The sequence below is a fragment of the Corvus cornix genome, chromosome 4 (assembly GCF_000738735.6).
Source record: "Corvus cornix cornix isolate S_Up_H32 chromosome 4, ASM73873v5, whole genome shotgun sequence".
Taxonomy (NCBI): Eukaryota; Metazoa; Chordata; class Aves; order Passeriformes; family Corvidae; genus Corvus; species Corvus cornix.
In genome coordinates this window covers 26,044,843-26,060,597 of record NC_046334.1, presented here as the reverse complement: position 1 = coordinate 26,060,597, position 15,755 = coordinate 26,044,843, and the positions used below count along the sequence as shown (strand labels likewise).

Below are 15,755 nucleotides of genomic sequence, written 5' to 3'. Positions count from 1 at the left end.
GGAATAAGAGAAAAAAAAATTGTCAATGCTTTTTTGTTGCCTTTTTTCAACAATCGGAGCAATTTTTATGTGTAGCTTTTCTGACACAGCTTTAAGCAATTACTTAGTTAAAAACCCTTTAAAGCATTAACTGAAAGGCATGAAGAATCTACATACCTTGCTTGTGATCCTTGCAAAAAACCAGGTAAAAATAACAATCTCTTTTTGTAGTGTGAAATTTTTTCTCTTTCTCCTGTGTACTCAGAGCAGAGAACTATACGTTGCATTCTCATCACACAAGCCCTCTGAAAATAAGTTTAATACTGGTTCTTTTAAAGGAAATATTCCTACATCATTTTCTATACTGGAAACATATTTCTTGACAAATAAAAAATACTGAGTCCTTCTGTTCCAGTTACATTTATTCCCTACACTTAAAAAACATGCTTCAGGCTTTTAGCTGCAGGAGCAAGGAAAACCTTTGCAAAGGAAATCCGCACAAGTCTGCATGGGGCTGCAGCAAAGCAATAGCAGCCCCCTCTGCTGCTCAGAGAAGGAGAAAAATATTAACACACACTTACAAACCACCCTCCACCTACACACACCTCAACTTTTGCCTAATGGCATGTACTGCCTGTACACAAAAAGTAAATCCGCTTCCAAGGATCAGCATTTCTGTAATCATCTTTGATTCCCCCTTATCCCCCTATCCTGCTTTTAGTGTATCAATAATTCTGACAATAAGTGCAGACTTTCACACAGGAGTCCTTTTCACTTCACATATGCACAAAGTACCCAGCGTAATCTGAGGCTTCCTCAGTTTAAAAAATTAATGCTATCTTTCCACACAAAGCCAAAACCCCCTGAAAAAATAAATCCTTCTCATCTCTGTGGCTCTATATACAAGCTTAGACCAGTCACCTTGCAGCAAAAAACTCTGTCCCAGCCTGCACTACTTAAGAATGAAAGCTCTGTATGTGATCACGGCTTTAGATTTGTTTCAGAACTGAAAAGATGGGTATTTAAGCTCCAAGGGACAAGTTTTCCTGTGGTACAGCCTCTTCCAGCCCACCCAAAGTCAATCCAGCTAATCTCTTGTCTTCCCTCCCTCCACTCTCCCATGTCAATAAACAACAAAGAAAAGGCACTCTTGAACAGCACCATTACTTACACACACGCTCTTGTGACTTACAGCCAAATGGACAGTATGGTACATAGTATGGCAGAGAATGCTGCAGTCAAAGTACACTGGTTTTACATGAAAATTAAACTGCTTCTCAGCCTTTACCATTGTTGTCTGTAATATATGTTATGTATTAAATCTATCCATTAAAAAAATCATCTTATTACCTTTAGTAATGAAGCAAAGCTAAAATATGACAACTGATGAAAGGGTATAAAAGTGTTTTTTGTGGTTGTAGATGCAACTATACACGAATTTTTAATCTTCATTTTAGCTAATCTGTTTTCTGTTTCCTCGGAAGCTCTGGTAACCAACAAAACAAGCACAACTCACAATCCTGCAACAAGCAAACCTGCATCTGAAGAGGAGACTAATTAGTGAAGTAATTGGACGGTTCTGCACGCACGAATGCCTGACCCGTTATGAGAAGTCACCATCACAATCCAAACAGTTAACACAGAAGTAATGTTTCACATCCATATAACCTAATTTGCTAAGTTTTATGACAGCCTCAATAGAAGAAAAAGAAATAAATGCTAAAGTAATAGAGGGTTGTTGCAAAGACTCTTGTTGAACAGTGCCTGTTGTCCAGAAGGATACAGCATCTCACATAAATGGGCTCCACCACTCCTTCAGAAATCCCTCCAGTCAAGCAGAGCAGACAAAAGTGTCTTCTGAAACACCGAACAAGAAAAATGGCTACGCACCAGCTAACAATCTTCCTCCTCTACCTGCTCACTTGGATTTTAAAATTCAGGTCCTTACATTTCACTCCTGTTAGTCAGATATCAAGTAGCTATTTTCCCTAACCATAGAAATCTGTGACAATATTTGCTGGAAATAATGGAGCTAATGCTTTTCATGAATTCATGTGTTTAATTGTTTTTTTAAAGCGATTATTTCCTAACTGAGGTGGGACATTAGAGACATTTAATATTAAAAACATGTAATGTTGAATTTTAGATTAAGAACACCTAATTGAACAAAGTTAGATTTGTAGGAGCTTGCATACAAGTGATCATGACTTTTTTCCCCACAAAACACGTCAAACCCAAACCAGAGATGAATGAACCTGTAAATTACTGTAACAGTTCAGAAACAATTTCTAAGATAACCCAGAAGCCAATGCTCCTCTCAATATGAAAGGCTTGCAGCAGTTCAAGAAACACAACTCATCTTAATGGGAGCCAAAAATGTCAATTAAAACCAAAACAAGTAAGTACACTGAAGTCATTAATATTTAAAAACTATGAAACTGGGAGTTACAGGAACAGTTATGCAAACAAAGACAAAAAAAACTGGAACAAGTTAAAGATTATATGTATTATGATCAAAAATATTTTTTAGGAATTAGAACAACCAAAATATTTCAGAAATATCAAATAAACCTAATGATTTACAGAAAAAACACTTGTAAAAGTAAACAAAGTACAACCTGGATAACCCTATGCTGAAACCCAGGTGTCAGTACAAGAGAAAATAATGCACTGGCTGACATAAAATAGGATTAACAGGATTGATGAAATTTTCTTCCACAAAATCATGCCAGTACCGCCTCTGCCATAAACACCACTTTTGATAAACACAAAATATTGCTGGCATGATATATCTGCTAGTACTACAATTTCAAGAGTATAAGCACAGGTAGGCAAACAATTTAAATCTCATGTAAGCAAGAATGTTAATTTACACGAGCTATTTCACAGTGGCAGCAACTACCAGTAATACATTCTTGTCCTTGCATTGCAACAGAATCCCACATGTACAGAGGGATAAAAGGATTTAAGTGCAGTTGCTAAGAAACATGGGATGTAAGTGCATTTGTTTGCTTATGTGGTGGTTAATTGTTACCCAGCAGAATTCAATTAATACAAAATCATCATGGAGCACTGGAAATGGAAATGCCACAAATACAATGCAATCAGTGAAGAATCAGCATCAATAACATGTTTTTGTCTGACTACTATACATATTTACTTAGCTCTCTTGTGCTATTTAGTATTTTTAAAACAGATATGACAACATTTGATAAGACACAGATCAACTGGAGTAAAAACTAACAAACAGTAAAGTATTTAACATGTGAGAAATCTCTGGTCACTTTAATACAACTGAGCATCAATTCTCTAGGTACAAAGGACACAGGCCAACCTTATAGAAAAGAAAGCTCTCTGAAAAAGGCTTGCATCATATTAGGCAAATCAGTCAAACATGAAATCCCAATGCATGGAATTATTTGGTATATAAATAGGTAAATACATTGCATAAGCAAATTTTAACTGTCCTTGGCACAGTTGCTACTGAGTTTTAATCGCAGTTCTGATATCATAGAATCATTTAGGTTGGAAAAGATCTGAGATCATTAAGTCCAACCATTAATCTAACACTACTACAAGTCAAACACTAAACCATGTCCCTAAGTGCTACATCTACATGTCTTTTAATACGTCCAAGGACAGTAACTCAACCACCTCCCTGGGGAGCCTGTTCCGGCATTTGACAAACCTTTCCCTGAAGGAATGTATCCTAATATCCAATCTAAACCTGGTGCAACTTCAGGCCAATTTCTCTTGTCCTATCACTTGTTACCTGGGAGAAGAGGCTGACCCTCACCTGGCTACGCCCTTCTTTCAGGTATTTGTAGAGAGTGATAAGGTCAATCCTGAGCCTCCTTTTCTCCAGGCTAAACAACTCCAGCTCTCTCAGCTGCTCCTCACAGGACTTGTGCTCCAGAACCTTCACCAACCTCACTGCCCTTCTCTGGACATGCTCCAGCCCCTCAATGTCTGTCTTGTAGTGAGCGGCCCAGAACTGAACACAGCACTTGAGGTGTGGCCTCACCAGTGCTGAGTACAGAGGGACAATCACTGCCCTGGTGCTGCTGGCCACTCTAGTGCTGATACAAACCAGGATGCCATTGGCCTTCTTGGCCACCTGGGCACACACTGGCTTATGTTCAGCTGCTCTTTACCAGCACTCCCAGGTCCTTTTCTGCTGGGCAGCTTTCCAGCCACTTTGCCTATGCCTGTAGCACTGAATGTGGCAGATGTGAGCCAAGAGCAGGATCCGGCACTCGGCCTTGTCGAACCTCACACAATTGGCCTTGGCCCATCTATCCAGCCTGTCCAGACCCCTCTGTGGAGCCTTCCTGCCCTCCAGCAGATCAACACTCCCACCCAACTTGATGTCACCTGCAAACTGACTGAGGGTGCACTTGATCCCCTCATTCAGATTGTTGATCAAGATACAAAGATATCTGCAATTCAGGACAAATGTTCCCATATCAAAGGGCTCAGGGAAGTTTTGTTCGTAACAAGAACAAAAAATAGAAAAGTATGCCCAATGGATATATTTGCCTTATTATTTACTTTTAAGAGATCTTCCAGGGAAGAACTTGATTTCTTAACATATGCGGATAAAAAACCAAATTTGTTAAACAGCTCTTCAATACAACATGAAAATAAAACGAAATTGTAATGGTCAAAAAAAGTCAGATGACAGGAAGAAGGCAGAGCAGAGTAAAGGTGAAGAAGTTTAAACACTGATGATAACTAACAAACTATTAAACTAGGCTTGAGGGACTTGCCTTGCTGCACAGTTTCCTGTTTGCAAACAGTGACATTTTTCTAAAAATAAGCTTTAGCTTGCACTGAAGTCAATACAGAGCAGCCTAATATTTTATGCAGGAGATCACGAAGGTAACCACAAAGATCTTTCTGGATTCCTTTGTGGTGTTGGTGAATGCAACGAAGTCTCTCCTGAACCACTGTCCTTCTCATTTCAAGTGCCCATGCCCATTAGTCATAACATTTTCACAATATTATGGCAGCAATTAAATCAGTTATTTGCACAGAACAGTAGTATGAGGCAAGTATTTTACGTATTTTTATATATTTATGTATGTATTATATAAACATTATATAAAACGTAAGTATCTATAGAAATTCTTTTTATATAAATACAATGGGATTTATGCTTCTGATGAAATTTATCAGGTAGAACACAGCGAGCTTGCTGCTACTAAGGTGACAGGCAGCAAACCCAAGCAGTTTAGTGTTGACATGAGCAAACCCAACACTGTAGTGTTATGTGGGAAATACGATATTTCCTCCCTTAGCCACACACAAGTCTGCAGGTCAACAAGCAAAAACAAAGTCCAATTAAAGAGAAACTTTATTTAGTTTATGAGGAAAAGAAGACAAAGTAGAAGGACAAAGAACAGAGATATTAAAAAGCTAAGATGAGTTGCACAACAGCACCTGCAGAAGTAGCAGTTGGTATTTTGTCCAATCTCACTATTATCTCTTGGTATTTGATAGTGGTGAAAGTGTGCTGCCCATATGTAGAAGCAGAGCAAACTGTGTTGCATCAGGAATGCATGCCTTTGAGGAGACAGGTTTACATCTGACACACAAACATGAAGTAGGGCATTCAGCCATCACTCCCTATAATGGTGCCACAAAGCAAGTTTCACAGAGTACAGCATACAGCAAGGTAATTCAGTGAGAGTTATGAGAACTGTACTCGACTACTAATGCTGAGAAACACGTCTGAAAAGCTAAAAATAAGTTCACCAGGTTCAAGTTCCTAGGATGAGTCTATCTTCAACAGGTAGAAGCAGAAATTACTTGTAAATACAGCTGACAAATGTGCTAACACTCCTTTTTTTATCAAAAGCAGCATATTAATTAGTCATGCTTATTTTTGCTCTGGTAATTCACTCATGCTCACACAGATGTATTTCCACAACACTTTGTAACATAGAATGTCCTCCTGTGGTTAAATGTTGGTTTATTAATGAATTGGTAACATTAATGTTGCATGTTGTCAGTTTTTATGTGTAGCCATTGTGCTGAGCAGTGCCAGCTCAAGCAGCTTTCTAACCTGCGCTGATACTTCAGGTACACAGTTGAAACTTAATAAAACAGACCTGCACTATGAAAAAATTCCCAGATATGGTTTGCTACCTGAGTCCCCAACAATTCTTGCAGAGGCACAGCCTGAGGACAGAGCACAGACAAAAATGGCCAGCCCTGCATTGAATATGCAGAGCAACTATCAGACCACACAGAAATTTTGCATCTGTACAAAGATATTTCAGACAGCTTCCTTCAGGCTAAAATGGCTTGTTTCAGTTCATGTCAAATACATCTCAAGAAAAGAAAGAAAAAGCTACATTCATTATTGAAGTCAATAAAAAAAAACTTCAGAACTGACCACTGAAAATTACGCTCCGCTCTGCCTGTACATAATTTGAGTATAGTTACTTACAAAGCACTTCAACAAGTTTCCAACTCAGAGACTTAAAAACACATTTTTGAGTATAAAAATTTCCTCCATTAAATATTGTCCATACTGGATGCAAGTTATTATATGATACTCAGTAAGTCACACTAATCCAGGAAAACTAATGCATTGAAATAAAACCAAGAATTTCAGTTGTAAAATCCAATTCAATTATATGAAATATGACAGTATTTCACTCCAAATTAGAAAGAACATACTTCAGTACCTTGAAGACTAGAACTATAAATATAAAATTATATAAAAAACTCATGTGAAAAATTACAACTTTTCAAAAAGCAAAGATTTTAGCTGAGATACTTTAAACATGGGAGTGAATTGCATACTGTTGTTACTAACAAAAACATCGTTGCAGATTCCAAAAGCAAATGTTCATCCTATATACCTGTTCAGGTGCATCTTCAAGACTGATTATCCATCTCTATAAATTTATGTTCATACTCAACCTGTTAACTTATGTTAAATGACTGGTTTTTGTGGTTTTGTTTTACATCAGGTTTTAATTACATTTTTAAGTAAAATTTAAAAGGTTTTGTTTTTTGAAAGGTGAGAGGAGGCTAGGTGTTCTATTAACAATTAATAAGTAAGAAAAAGAAATTAGTATATAGGCTTAGGAACAACATTCTTCCAGAAGAAGGCCTGCTCCTCTTTCTTACTAGTCAATAACACTGCTTTCATTGTTTTTCTGCTCCTAAGAGTTAATAGAATTCCTCCTTCCCAAAGAATTCGGAAAATACAGTGAAGTATGAATGCACATTGCAGGCAATGACCCAATAACTTTCTTTAATCTAAAACATTAGGTGATATAAGTAGAAATAAAGATGAAGATTAATTTCCATATTCTTACTGCAAATCTGAAGCAATGACCAGCACACGGGTTCAAGGTCCTCACAAGCAGGATAACATAAGACATTATGTAACGATTTTCTAACTGAATGACTGGCTATCACACTTTCTTTAACCAGTATTTTGTCAAGGAACCCAGCAGGCCAGCAGGAAGACCTTCATGTTTCTATAATATTCCACCCTACTTTTTCATGACAATGTTTTAACCGAGATGAAATCAGATCTTGTCTAAGATCTTTTCAGATCTCGTCTGAGAACATAACACATGTACAATTGCTTACCTTTCCTTCTTGCCCACTTGGAGAAGGAAAATATCATAAATAATGCCAGGAAGGTCTTAAGTAAAAATATTTATAAAGAAACATCTTGGTATTTTGACCGTAGTCATCAGAACACTATTCCTTAAAATATACAGTAGTATATTTGCATATCAAATGCATGCAAATATTTTGAATATTAACAGCTAAAATAGCATAGTTTTTGTGGAGTGCATAAATTCTTCATCGTAAACTCTTTAGGAAATAAAATCTTTGCTTCATTGTAAAACTTTAGTTTATGCTAAATATGCCATTTTATTTCCAAAATCCGAAGTTAATGAGGATTAAGAGCACAAAAAAATGTAGCTTCTCACCTTTGTCTTCATGTAGAATGGTGATGACTGGTGAATGGGCAAGTCCATGAGGCTATTGGAATTTGTGACACTATTACTGTTAGCATGTTCATCTTCTCTACTGCTGTCATCAGACTGATCAAAATCATCACTGTCCTGGTCCATTTCCTCCTCCTCTTCCACCTCCTCCTCTTGATCACCAGCATGTTCATCATCATCTTCTTCTTGGTTACAAGTAGAATCTTCATCCACTGTAATAAGTCTATTATTATTTTCTTCTAACTGTTCCTGCTGAGACTCATGCCTGCCATCAAATCCAGGTTCTTCTCCTCCTATCTCCCCATTCCTCCCAATGTGCTGCTCCTCTTGTTGTCGTCTTTGCTGCTGCTCCTCCTCTTCTACGACCCGATTCATCTGCTCCTCATCTACTTGGCTTGAGGAAGCATTACCTCGAAGAGATCCACCAGTTCGCCGCCTCTTGCTGCCCACAGAGAGCAGTTCCTGATTCATTTCCAAAAGCCAGCTTGCTACTTCTTGGACCTTGGCTAGGCTATCTGAAGATGCAAATGCCTTCACATTCTAAGGAGATAAAGAAAAAGCAGAAAATTACAAAAGTTATATTTTTTTATTAGATAAAGCAGTAAGACCCTATTTCACTGTATTATTCCTAGCAACTAAAAACTTCCAGGAAACAAGGAATAATTTCTACTCAACACACAACTAGAAAAACCCAAATAAACTGCAGGCAACTTTCTAGCAAGAGCATTATTTGTTCTGTCAAACTGTCTGATCATGGTCTCTTTAAGCACCAGATTCTGCAAAATTCAGAAGAACTAGTTGCCCTCCTAGAGAATCCACAAGAACCATTAACATTCATGCTAACAGAAGATACAAGTATGCAATACTACTTGCAAAAAATTGGACATGGATCATTTCAAACAGCATTTATTTTCCCTCTCATTTGATTACAGACTTTGTATATTATTCACAAACTGCTACTGGTCTTATGCCTTAAGAGAAGCATATTATCAGATATAATTGAAAGCTTCATTTCTTGTTATTCTAATTTCCTTTTAGATTAATAAAGGAGAGAACACCCATTAAAGAATACAGCTTTATCACTGCCAAGTCTTAAGTTGGCCAGAGAGATGCCCAGTGGTCAAAAGCAGACATCACTAGGCAGCCTGTACGGCCCAGAAATGGCATATACCTCACCAGGAAAAAAAATCACTGTTAGCAGTAAAGTTCTCCAAAGTCTAAGAAGCTACAATAATTGTTAAATGAGTCTCTGAGATGTTAAAAAAGGCCAAAATTAGGTGCATATTAATAAAAACTGAAAAACACTAACGTAATTTCCAAATTATTCATGCATTCAACTACCCACGTGCATCCAAGCAATATATAAGTACAGACGGCTAGAACACAGACTAATTCATTATTAAATTTGGTATCAGATTTCCAGCTATACAGCCTTTGAGGCTGGCACATCCAGACTCTGGTTTCCCTAGATTCCAGCAATGTTTTCAGTAGGTCAAGTCAGACACAACTCAGCAAGTAGTCAGATTCACAGGCTATGAAAGCAGTACATGAGAACATGTGCAGAGAGAAATTAGCTTAGAGCCACTGTCCTCGGGGGGCCCACAGCCCACACACACCACACACTCAGCAGGCTACACTGTGAGAGAGAGATTCAGAAAGCACAAGACCACAAATGCTGGAAGGGAGCACAACTTCTGAGTATCCTTGGAGTAGGAGCAGTAAAGGACATTTCCATGAGCGCAGGACAATAATCTCTGAGCCTCGACCACCACCACCATCACCCCCTCCTTTTTCTTAAGTCATCTATCTCTTACAGTTTAATTTTTTTTTTTTCAAAACACAAAACCTAGGGCCTCGGATGATGGAACAGATAAACCCCAACTTTTTTCCATTCACCTTATTGGTGACGAGGGAAAAAAGTACCAGAAACCATAGCTCTACTGTAATTTTCAGTGTGCTGTACTATAAAAGCCACAGAAACACATTTACAGATGTTTTTCAGCTCCTTCTCTGAGGAGGATTCGTAGCTGAGATTTTGCACTTCTCTGCACCCTTCTTCCTCAGGGAAACACTACATACATCCCAAAGACAGGGTTCTCAAGTTTCCACGTATCTACCCAGGTGAAGATTCCCCCAAATAAAACCTTTTAAGATCAATCACTGAAATATGTGTTCAAAGAAAGTATCCATTAAGTTCCAGTCAGTGAATGAGAAGCTAACACTAAAAGACAGTTAAGCTCCACACATTCAATGGAAGGAAACAGACTCTGTGCTGACGCTTGATTTTTCCATGGATAAAAAGCTTTAGGACACTTGGGTGCACATGACCCAAAACAGAAGCTAATGTCTCTGTTTTTATATTCAAGTGGTATCAAAAACAAATGTGTGTATTTTTCTATGTACAGTAAGGAGCACTTGAGAAAGATGCCATGAAGAGTACGCTTTCAGAGAAATGTTTTCACTTAACAGTTTTCCCCAAAGCTCAGAAACCTTAGCATGTGGGAGTGATGTTTAATAACATTTCATCAAAAGACAAGTTTGGTTGCACACATAATCTGATGTTATTAGAACTTATGTATCAGGCTTGCTACACAGTTTGGGTGTTATGAACAAAACAATACTACATCTTATTTTCTCAACTTGGAAATTTGAAGCACTAAGTAATGTAAAAATCTGTAGTAAAAAAAAAGCAAAAAAAAAGCTGAAGATGTTTACGTCTTCACAATCTAGCAATTCCAGTTTCCACTACAAATGTTTCTCTAAGTAGCCATGAGTGCAGCTTAGAAGTTTAATTGCATTTTTTCAGTATCAGCAGCATTATATATGCAATTATTGGTTTAGTATGTACTTGATAAAACTGCAAATGCTGCATTTGTTTCAATAATTTAATACATACTTTCAATTTGTATCTGTAAGCAACGAACATAAAAGGTCAGCTTTGAAACATTAATCAAATGCGAGAATCCGCTAAATGTTTAAGGGACAAAAATATCAGTGTTGTTACTGTTATTATACCCAAATAAAATTCCAGCCAATTAAAAATGTACACTAGTAGTATCATATATTTTTAATTATTCCTACATTTTTGAGTGACCATCAGTTCATGAAATTAGCTTTAGTCATTAGTGGTTTCCATTTTACTCTGCATCTGCACGAATAAACTCAACTTGTTTTTTCAAGAAGCCTGTAAAATACATTATCAAAATTTAATTACAAGCAGTGCTACATCAGAAATCATCAGTATGCAGAGAGGTGATGCATTTGCTAAAGAACAGATGGATGTACATTATCTGAGAGATTTGAAACATTGAAGCTGCCTTCTGTCATGTAAGTGCTTTCAGAATTAACTACTGTCAGCTAATACACAAGACACAATAATTTCCATATATAAGGTAGATAAGGAATAAGAAAGGATTATTATTTTGCTGGACAAAGTGTATTTACAAATCAGCTTCCAGAGAACTGAAATGATGTGTTTTCAGCTGATACAGTGTCTCCTTCATTTATACAGTCAGAGACTAAAATGACTCAAACCAGCAAAAATTCAGAAGAACCACTGAGGAAAACCACTGTTTTTCCTACCTGCCTCAGATCACATAGATTTTTTTTCAGACAGACACCAAAACATTGCAGTGCAAGACTTTGCATAAACATGAAAAACTCATTAAACTTGGTCAATGAATCTAAGTTGGCAATTCCCAGGTAAGTTTCTTAACACTTGCATTGCATGGGAAAACAAAATGCAAGAGACCCCTACGGAAAACGGAAGTCTCCAGACTCACCCAACAGTAAACTCAGAGCTGATGAAGGCATCCCACACTTCTATTGAAGACTGCATGCATCCCCCACCTCTATTGAATATTAAATGCTGTTTAAGCATAATTCTTCAGCTTCATCCATTATATTTTCACAGAAGGTAGATTATAAAAATAAATATGAACAACAGTTGCTCAAAACAAGAAATGTCAAGCCATACTAGAAGACTACAGGGAAAACTACTCAGGGTTATCTGCCACAACAGGTTGCATTCTGTACTGAGAGGATGACCACTTCACTTCCTGCTTTACTGCTGAAACATCTCTATCCTGCTAATACAGATACAAAAGTCGTTAAGTATTTTTAACCTACAAACCCACTAACTATGGGAAAATGAAATTTCTATCAGTACTGCTTGTTTTTATTACTCCTTTTTTATCACTTGAAACTGCAAGGAATAAAGGAAATGAGGTGGATGTAGAGAGGTGGAGGTTGGGGAGTGGTGGGATTTGTTTTTTAACAAAATATAACAAATTGTGAAAAGGTTTTAAAGAATTAACTTGGAAATTAATGTATCAGACTAACTTGGATACTAACCTAAGTATCATGACAGCATTTCGTGAAAAGACAGAATAGCTACAGACACAACATGGTTTACGCACAGTGAATGCTGCTAGAACAAATCTTTTGAGATTACAGATTTAGTGGACAAAGACAATTGCACTAACACATAAACTTCTGTAGATATTTGACTAAATCGTAGCACTGTAGTGTATCTGAGCTTTTTATTGTGTTATTTAACTGTGCAATACTGAAGTGATGCAAAAGCAAAAAAGGAACATCCCACCCAAGCTAAGGATCTCCTCAGGTTTCATTTCAACATCCAAATCCACCTTCTGAAAAGAAGTATGAGACCCCTACAAGCACACTCTGCCCAAGACCGACACTGGTGCATTGGTCCTCACGAGCAATCAGCACAGTGCTGTAGGGGCAGATGTGCAAAGCTGAGACACAGCACCCACAGGATACCGGCTCTGGGAAGGGGAAATGACTTATTCCCAAAGCTGCTTGGACATCCCAAGCCTAAAATGACCCTCACAGTTGGAGCACACCTTCTGCTTTAGTTTCACCCAGAAGGTGCTTTGGGACAGCTGTGCTTCAACTCATTCTACTGGAGAGCAGGTGTGGACAATCAGGAATCAGACTTTAAAAGGTGCACTTGATCCAAATCCAAACTACCACACAAAGTGCAAATACATCTCACAAGCCAGGCTATCTAAGGCCTGCTAAGCCCGTTTGAAAAACCCCTTGCATACAAAGGGGATTTACATGCAGCATCAAGCAGGCACAAATAAGTAACACAGTTAATACTGAGACTGTGAACCGTGTTTTACTAAAGAAAAATATATATTTGAGTATGGCCATGCTAGCTAATGTTGCAAAACACTATGAGCAAGACACGTACATGATGTATTAAAGAAAACAGTTAATTTATTGGTCTGATTACTGGCTACACAGTTTTATATATGGGAAAGATTTTGAACAATAGCAAAGTAACAAACCTGTGTTGGATACATTGCACAGATGAAGAAAATAAAAAACCTTCTGTATTTCATCAGCACGACTGAAACACTAATTTTCAGTAGCTTTTCTTCAAAATAAAATACATCATTAACAATGTATCTCGTTCTACAAGCATGCATGCTTCTTCTAAGAATGATAAATTACTTCTTCCAAACATATACATACCTCAAATCTCTCAGTCAACTCCATTATTCACAGCTCCAAGCTCCAGAACAAAATAGCAGCTAAAATGATTCCCTGCTACTACCTTACTATTAACCTCCAAGCAAAGCTCTGCCAACACTTAATAGAATAGCATGTGCAATGTTTCTGTTGTATTAGAAATTATCCTGCTCCTTTTTCACTATCTCAATATACTTTAACAATCAATAGTTTATTCAGTGCAAAGTGGCCAATGCAACAAACACTAAATGAAAGTGCTCCTCTAATTACTTACTTATGTCAAACATAAATCTGACAGCACACAAAAGAATAGATTTAGTATTCATTAAATTTAAAAAATACCACAATTAACATTTCCTGCTTAAATTTAATTAAGTCCAGCTGTATTTAATCTTCTTTTGCAGCCAGTTTTAATTATCTCCCTCTCCACTGAAATTCAGGCCCAACTTTCCATATACCTGCTGAAGCTTTTCATCAAGTCCTGGTGTCCTGACCTCTCCTCCTGAATGTTTCTGAACAAAGACACTTCCAGGTTTCCCACCACATATGGTCTACTGTAAGATGTCTCTGCCTCCTGTTCACCTGCTTCTATTTAACCTCACAATCCTATTTCAACAGACTTTACCCCTTCTCTCCCTATTTCACCATCCAACTTAGTTTTTTCCTCCCAGGACTGCCTCTGAAAATGGCTCCCTCTCTAATCCCAGGCCTCAATTTCCCAATCCCCTTTAGCCTCCAGTGCTACTTTACAGTCTCAGACACTTTGCTTCATTCCGATCCGCTCCCCACAGAAAACAAAGAGATTTAAAAGAGAGACAATATCTGATAATACATTTGAGAGAGCCACATCCCTGGCTATCAGAGGACAACTACACAGAAACCATTAAAAACAACATTTTGCTTTAACTCTGGGCATGAAAGACCTATCACGTAATCCTACCCTCTTCTGGCACAAATACATTAAGTATTTAACATGGGATAAAATATGAAATAGTACACAAAACCCACTAGAGAATAAGAATACAAAAAGCAGTTTAGAAAACAAGTAAATGCTACAAGAATTTACATATATTTAGCAGTATTTAGGCTAAGTGGCTCAGTAAGGAAATACCAGAGGTAGAAGAGAGATGAATAGACCTTTCTTGAGCAAGAGTTTAGAAGAAACAGTCTGAGCTACAAGCAGTCACATTCTTTAGATTATGATAGAGTGTGTATGATCATACAACCGCATACAAGGTTCAGGCACACACAAACACAGAACCTGGATGTGTTAGAGCTCATAAGGATTCCACAGATTCTCTTTGCAATAGCAAGAGAAGCATCAAATCTTAACGCTTTAAACCAAAGGCCTTTTCTTCCCTCTTTGTGCATTCTCAAAACAAGGGCTGCTCTGGCTAAAAGAGGGGATAATCTGAGTTGAAGTTGTAGCAGTTTTTAATGCTCTAGCACAAAGAACCACACTATAAAATATACTAATAGAGGCTTGATGTCCAAATTAAAGCAATCAACATATAAGAGGAAGAGAGAAACTAGGGGATTTTTTTTTCTGCCAGCACTTGTTTGTAAGTAACTCATGACCTTAATTCTTGTATTTGAAGTGTTTCCGAACCTCCTTGCATTTTCCTTGCTTCAAAAAGAAGAATACCATAGCAAATAATCAATGAATAATGTCTTACAGAAGTTATGATTTTACCTTAAAATTTGACACATGAGAAAATGAGAATTACTGTGTAATGCTGTGGCAAGGATGGGGTGGAGGTAAGAGGGAAATGTGAAAGTGACCCATGAAGAAATTGTTGAAAGGCTCCATCACACAGTAATAAGAAAACTGCACTTTAAAAAACCCCAACAAAATTCTAAGTCCCTTTCCTCAAAGCCATATCCCAACTGAGAAGTTATTAATACACCAGTACAGTGTTATTGTAGAAGTGGGGAGCTCAAGTCACTCTATCAAGAACACTGTTCACACTTCTTAGCTCCCTGAAAGTCAAGACACACAATAAAAGTCCAAAAGTTACTCTTTAATTTAAATTCTGTGTTGCTATGTTCTTATCAAGAACATTGAATGGATATAATCTAGAATAAAATCACTTGCATTCCTTAAAAGATATAATGGGAGGCAACAATCCACAGTAGGAGGAGACCTGTATTATGACTAATCTTACTGTGTTCATATAAACAATTATGTTATTTTCAGTATTTATATTAGTAATGACTGTTATGCAGAAGATGACTGGTTTGTCTTTTCACTAACAACTCTTAAAAGAAGAAGGATTAAGCTGCAAAATCTGA

The 15,755-nt window shown here is 37.4% G+C and overlaps 1 protein-coding gene across 4 annotated transcripts in view; it reads right to left on the bottom strand.

Annotated features, from left to right (window-relative positions):
- Positions 1–15,755, bottom strand: part of FBXW7 (F-box and WD repeat domain containing 7) — a 179,532-nt gene that overhangs the window by 92,538 nt on the left and 71,239 nt on the right. For all 4 annotated transcript variants that reach the window (XM_039550762.1, XM_019293403.2, XM_010411791.3 and 1 more), the window contains one exon: positions 7,944–8,501. In XM_039550762.1, coding sequence (XP_039406696.1) covers positions 7,944–8,432 — 489 coding nt within the window. In that variant the 5' untranslated portion in view covers positions 8,433–8,501. Of the gene's footprint in view, positions 1–7,943; positions 8,502–15,755 lie in introns of those variants that run through there.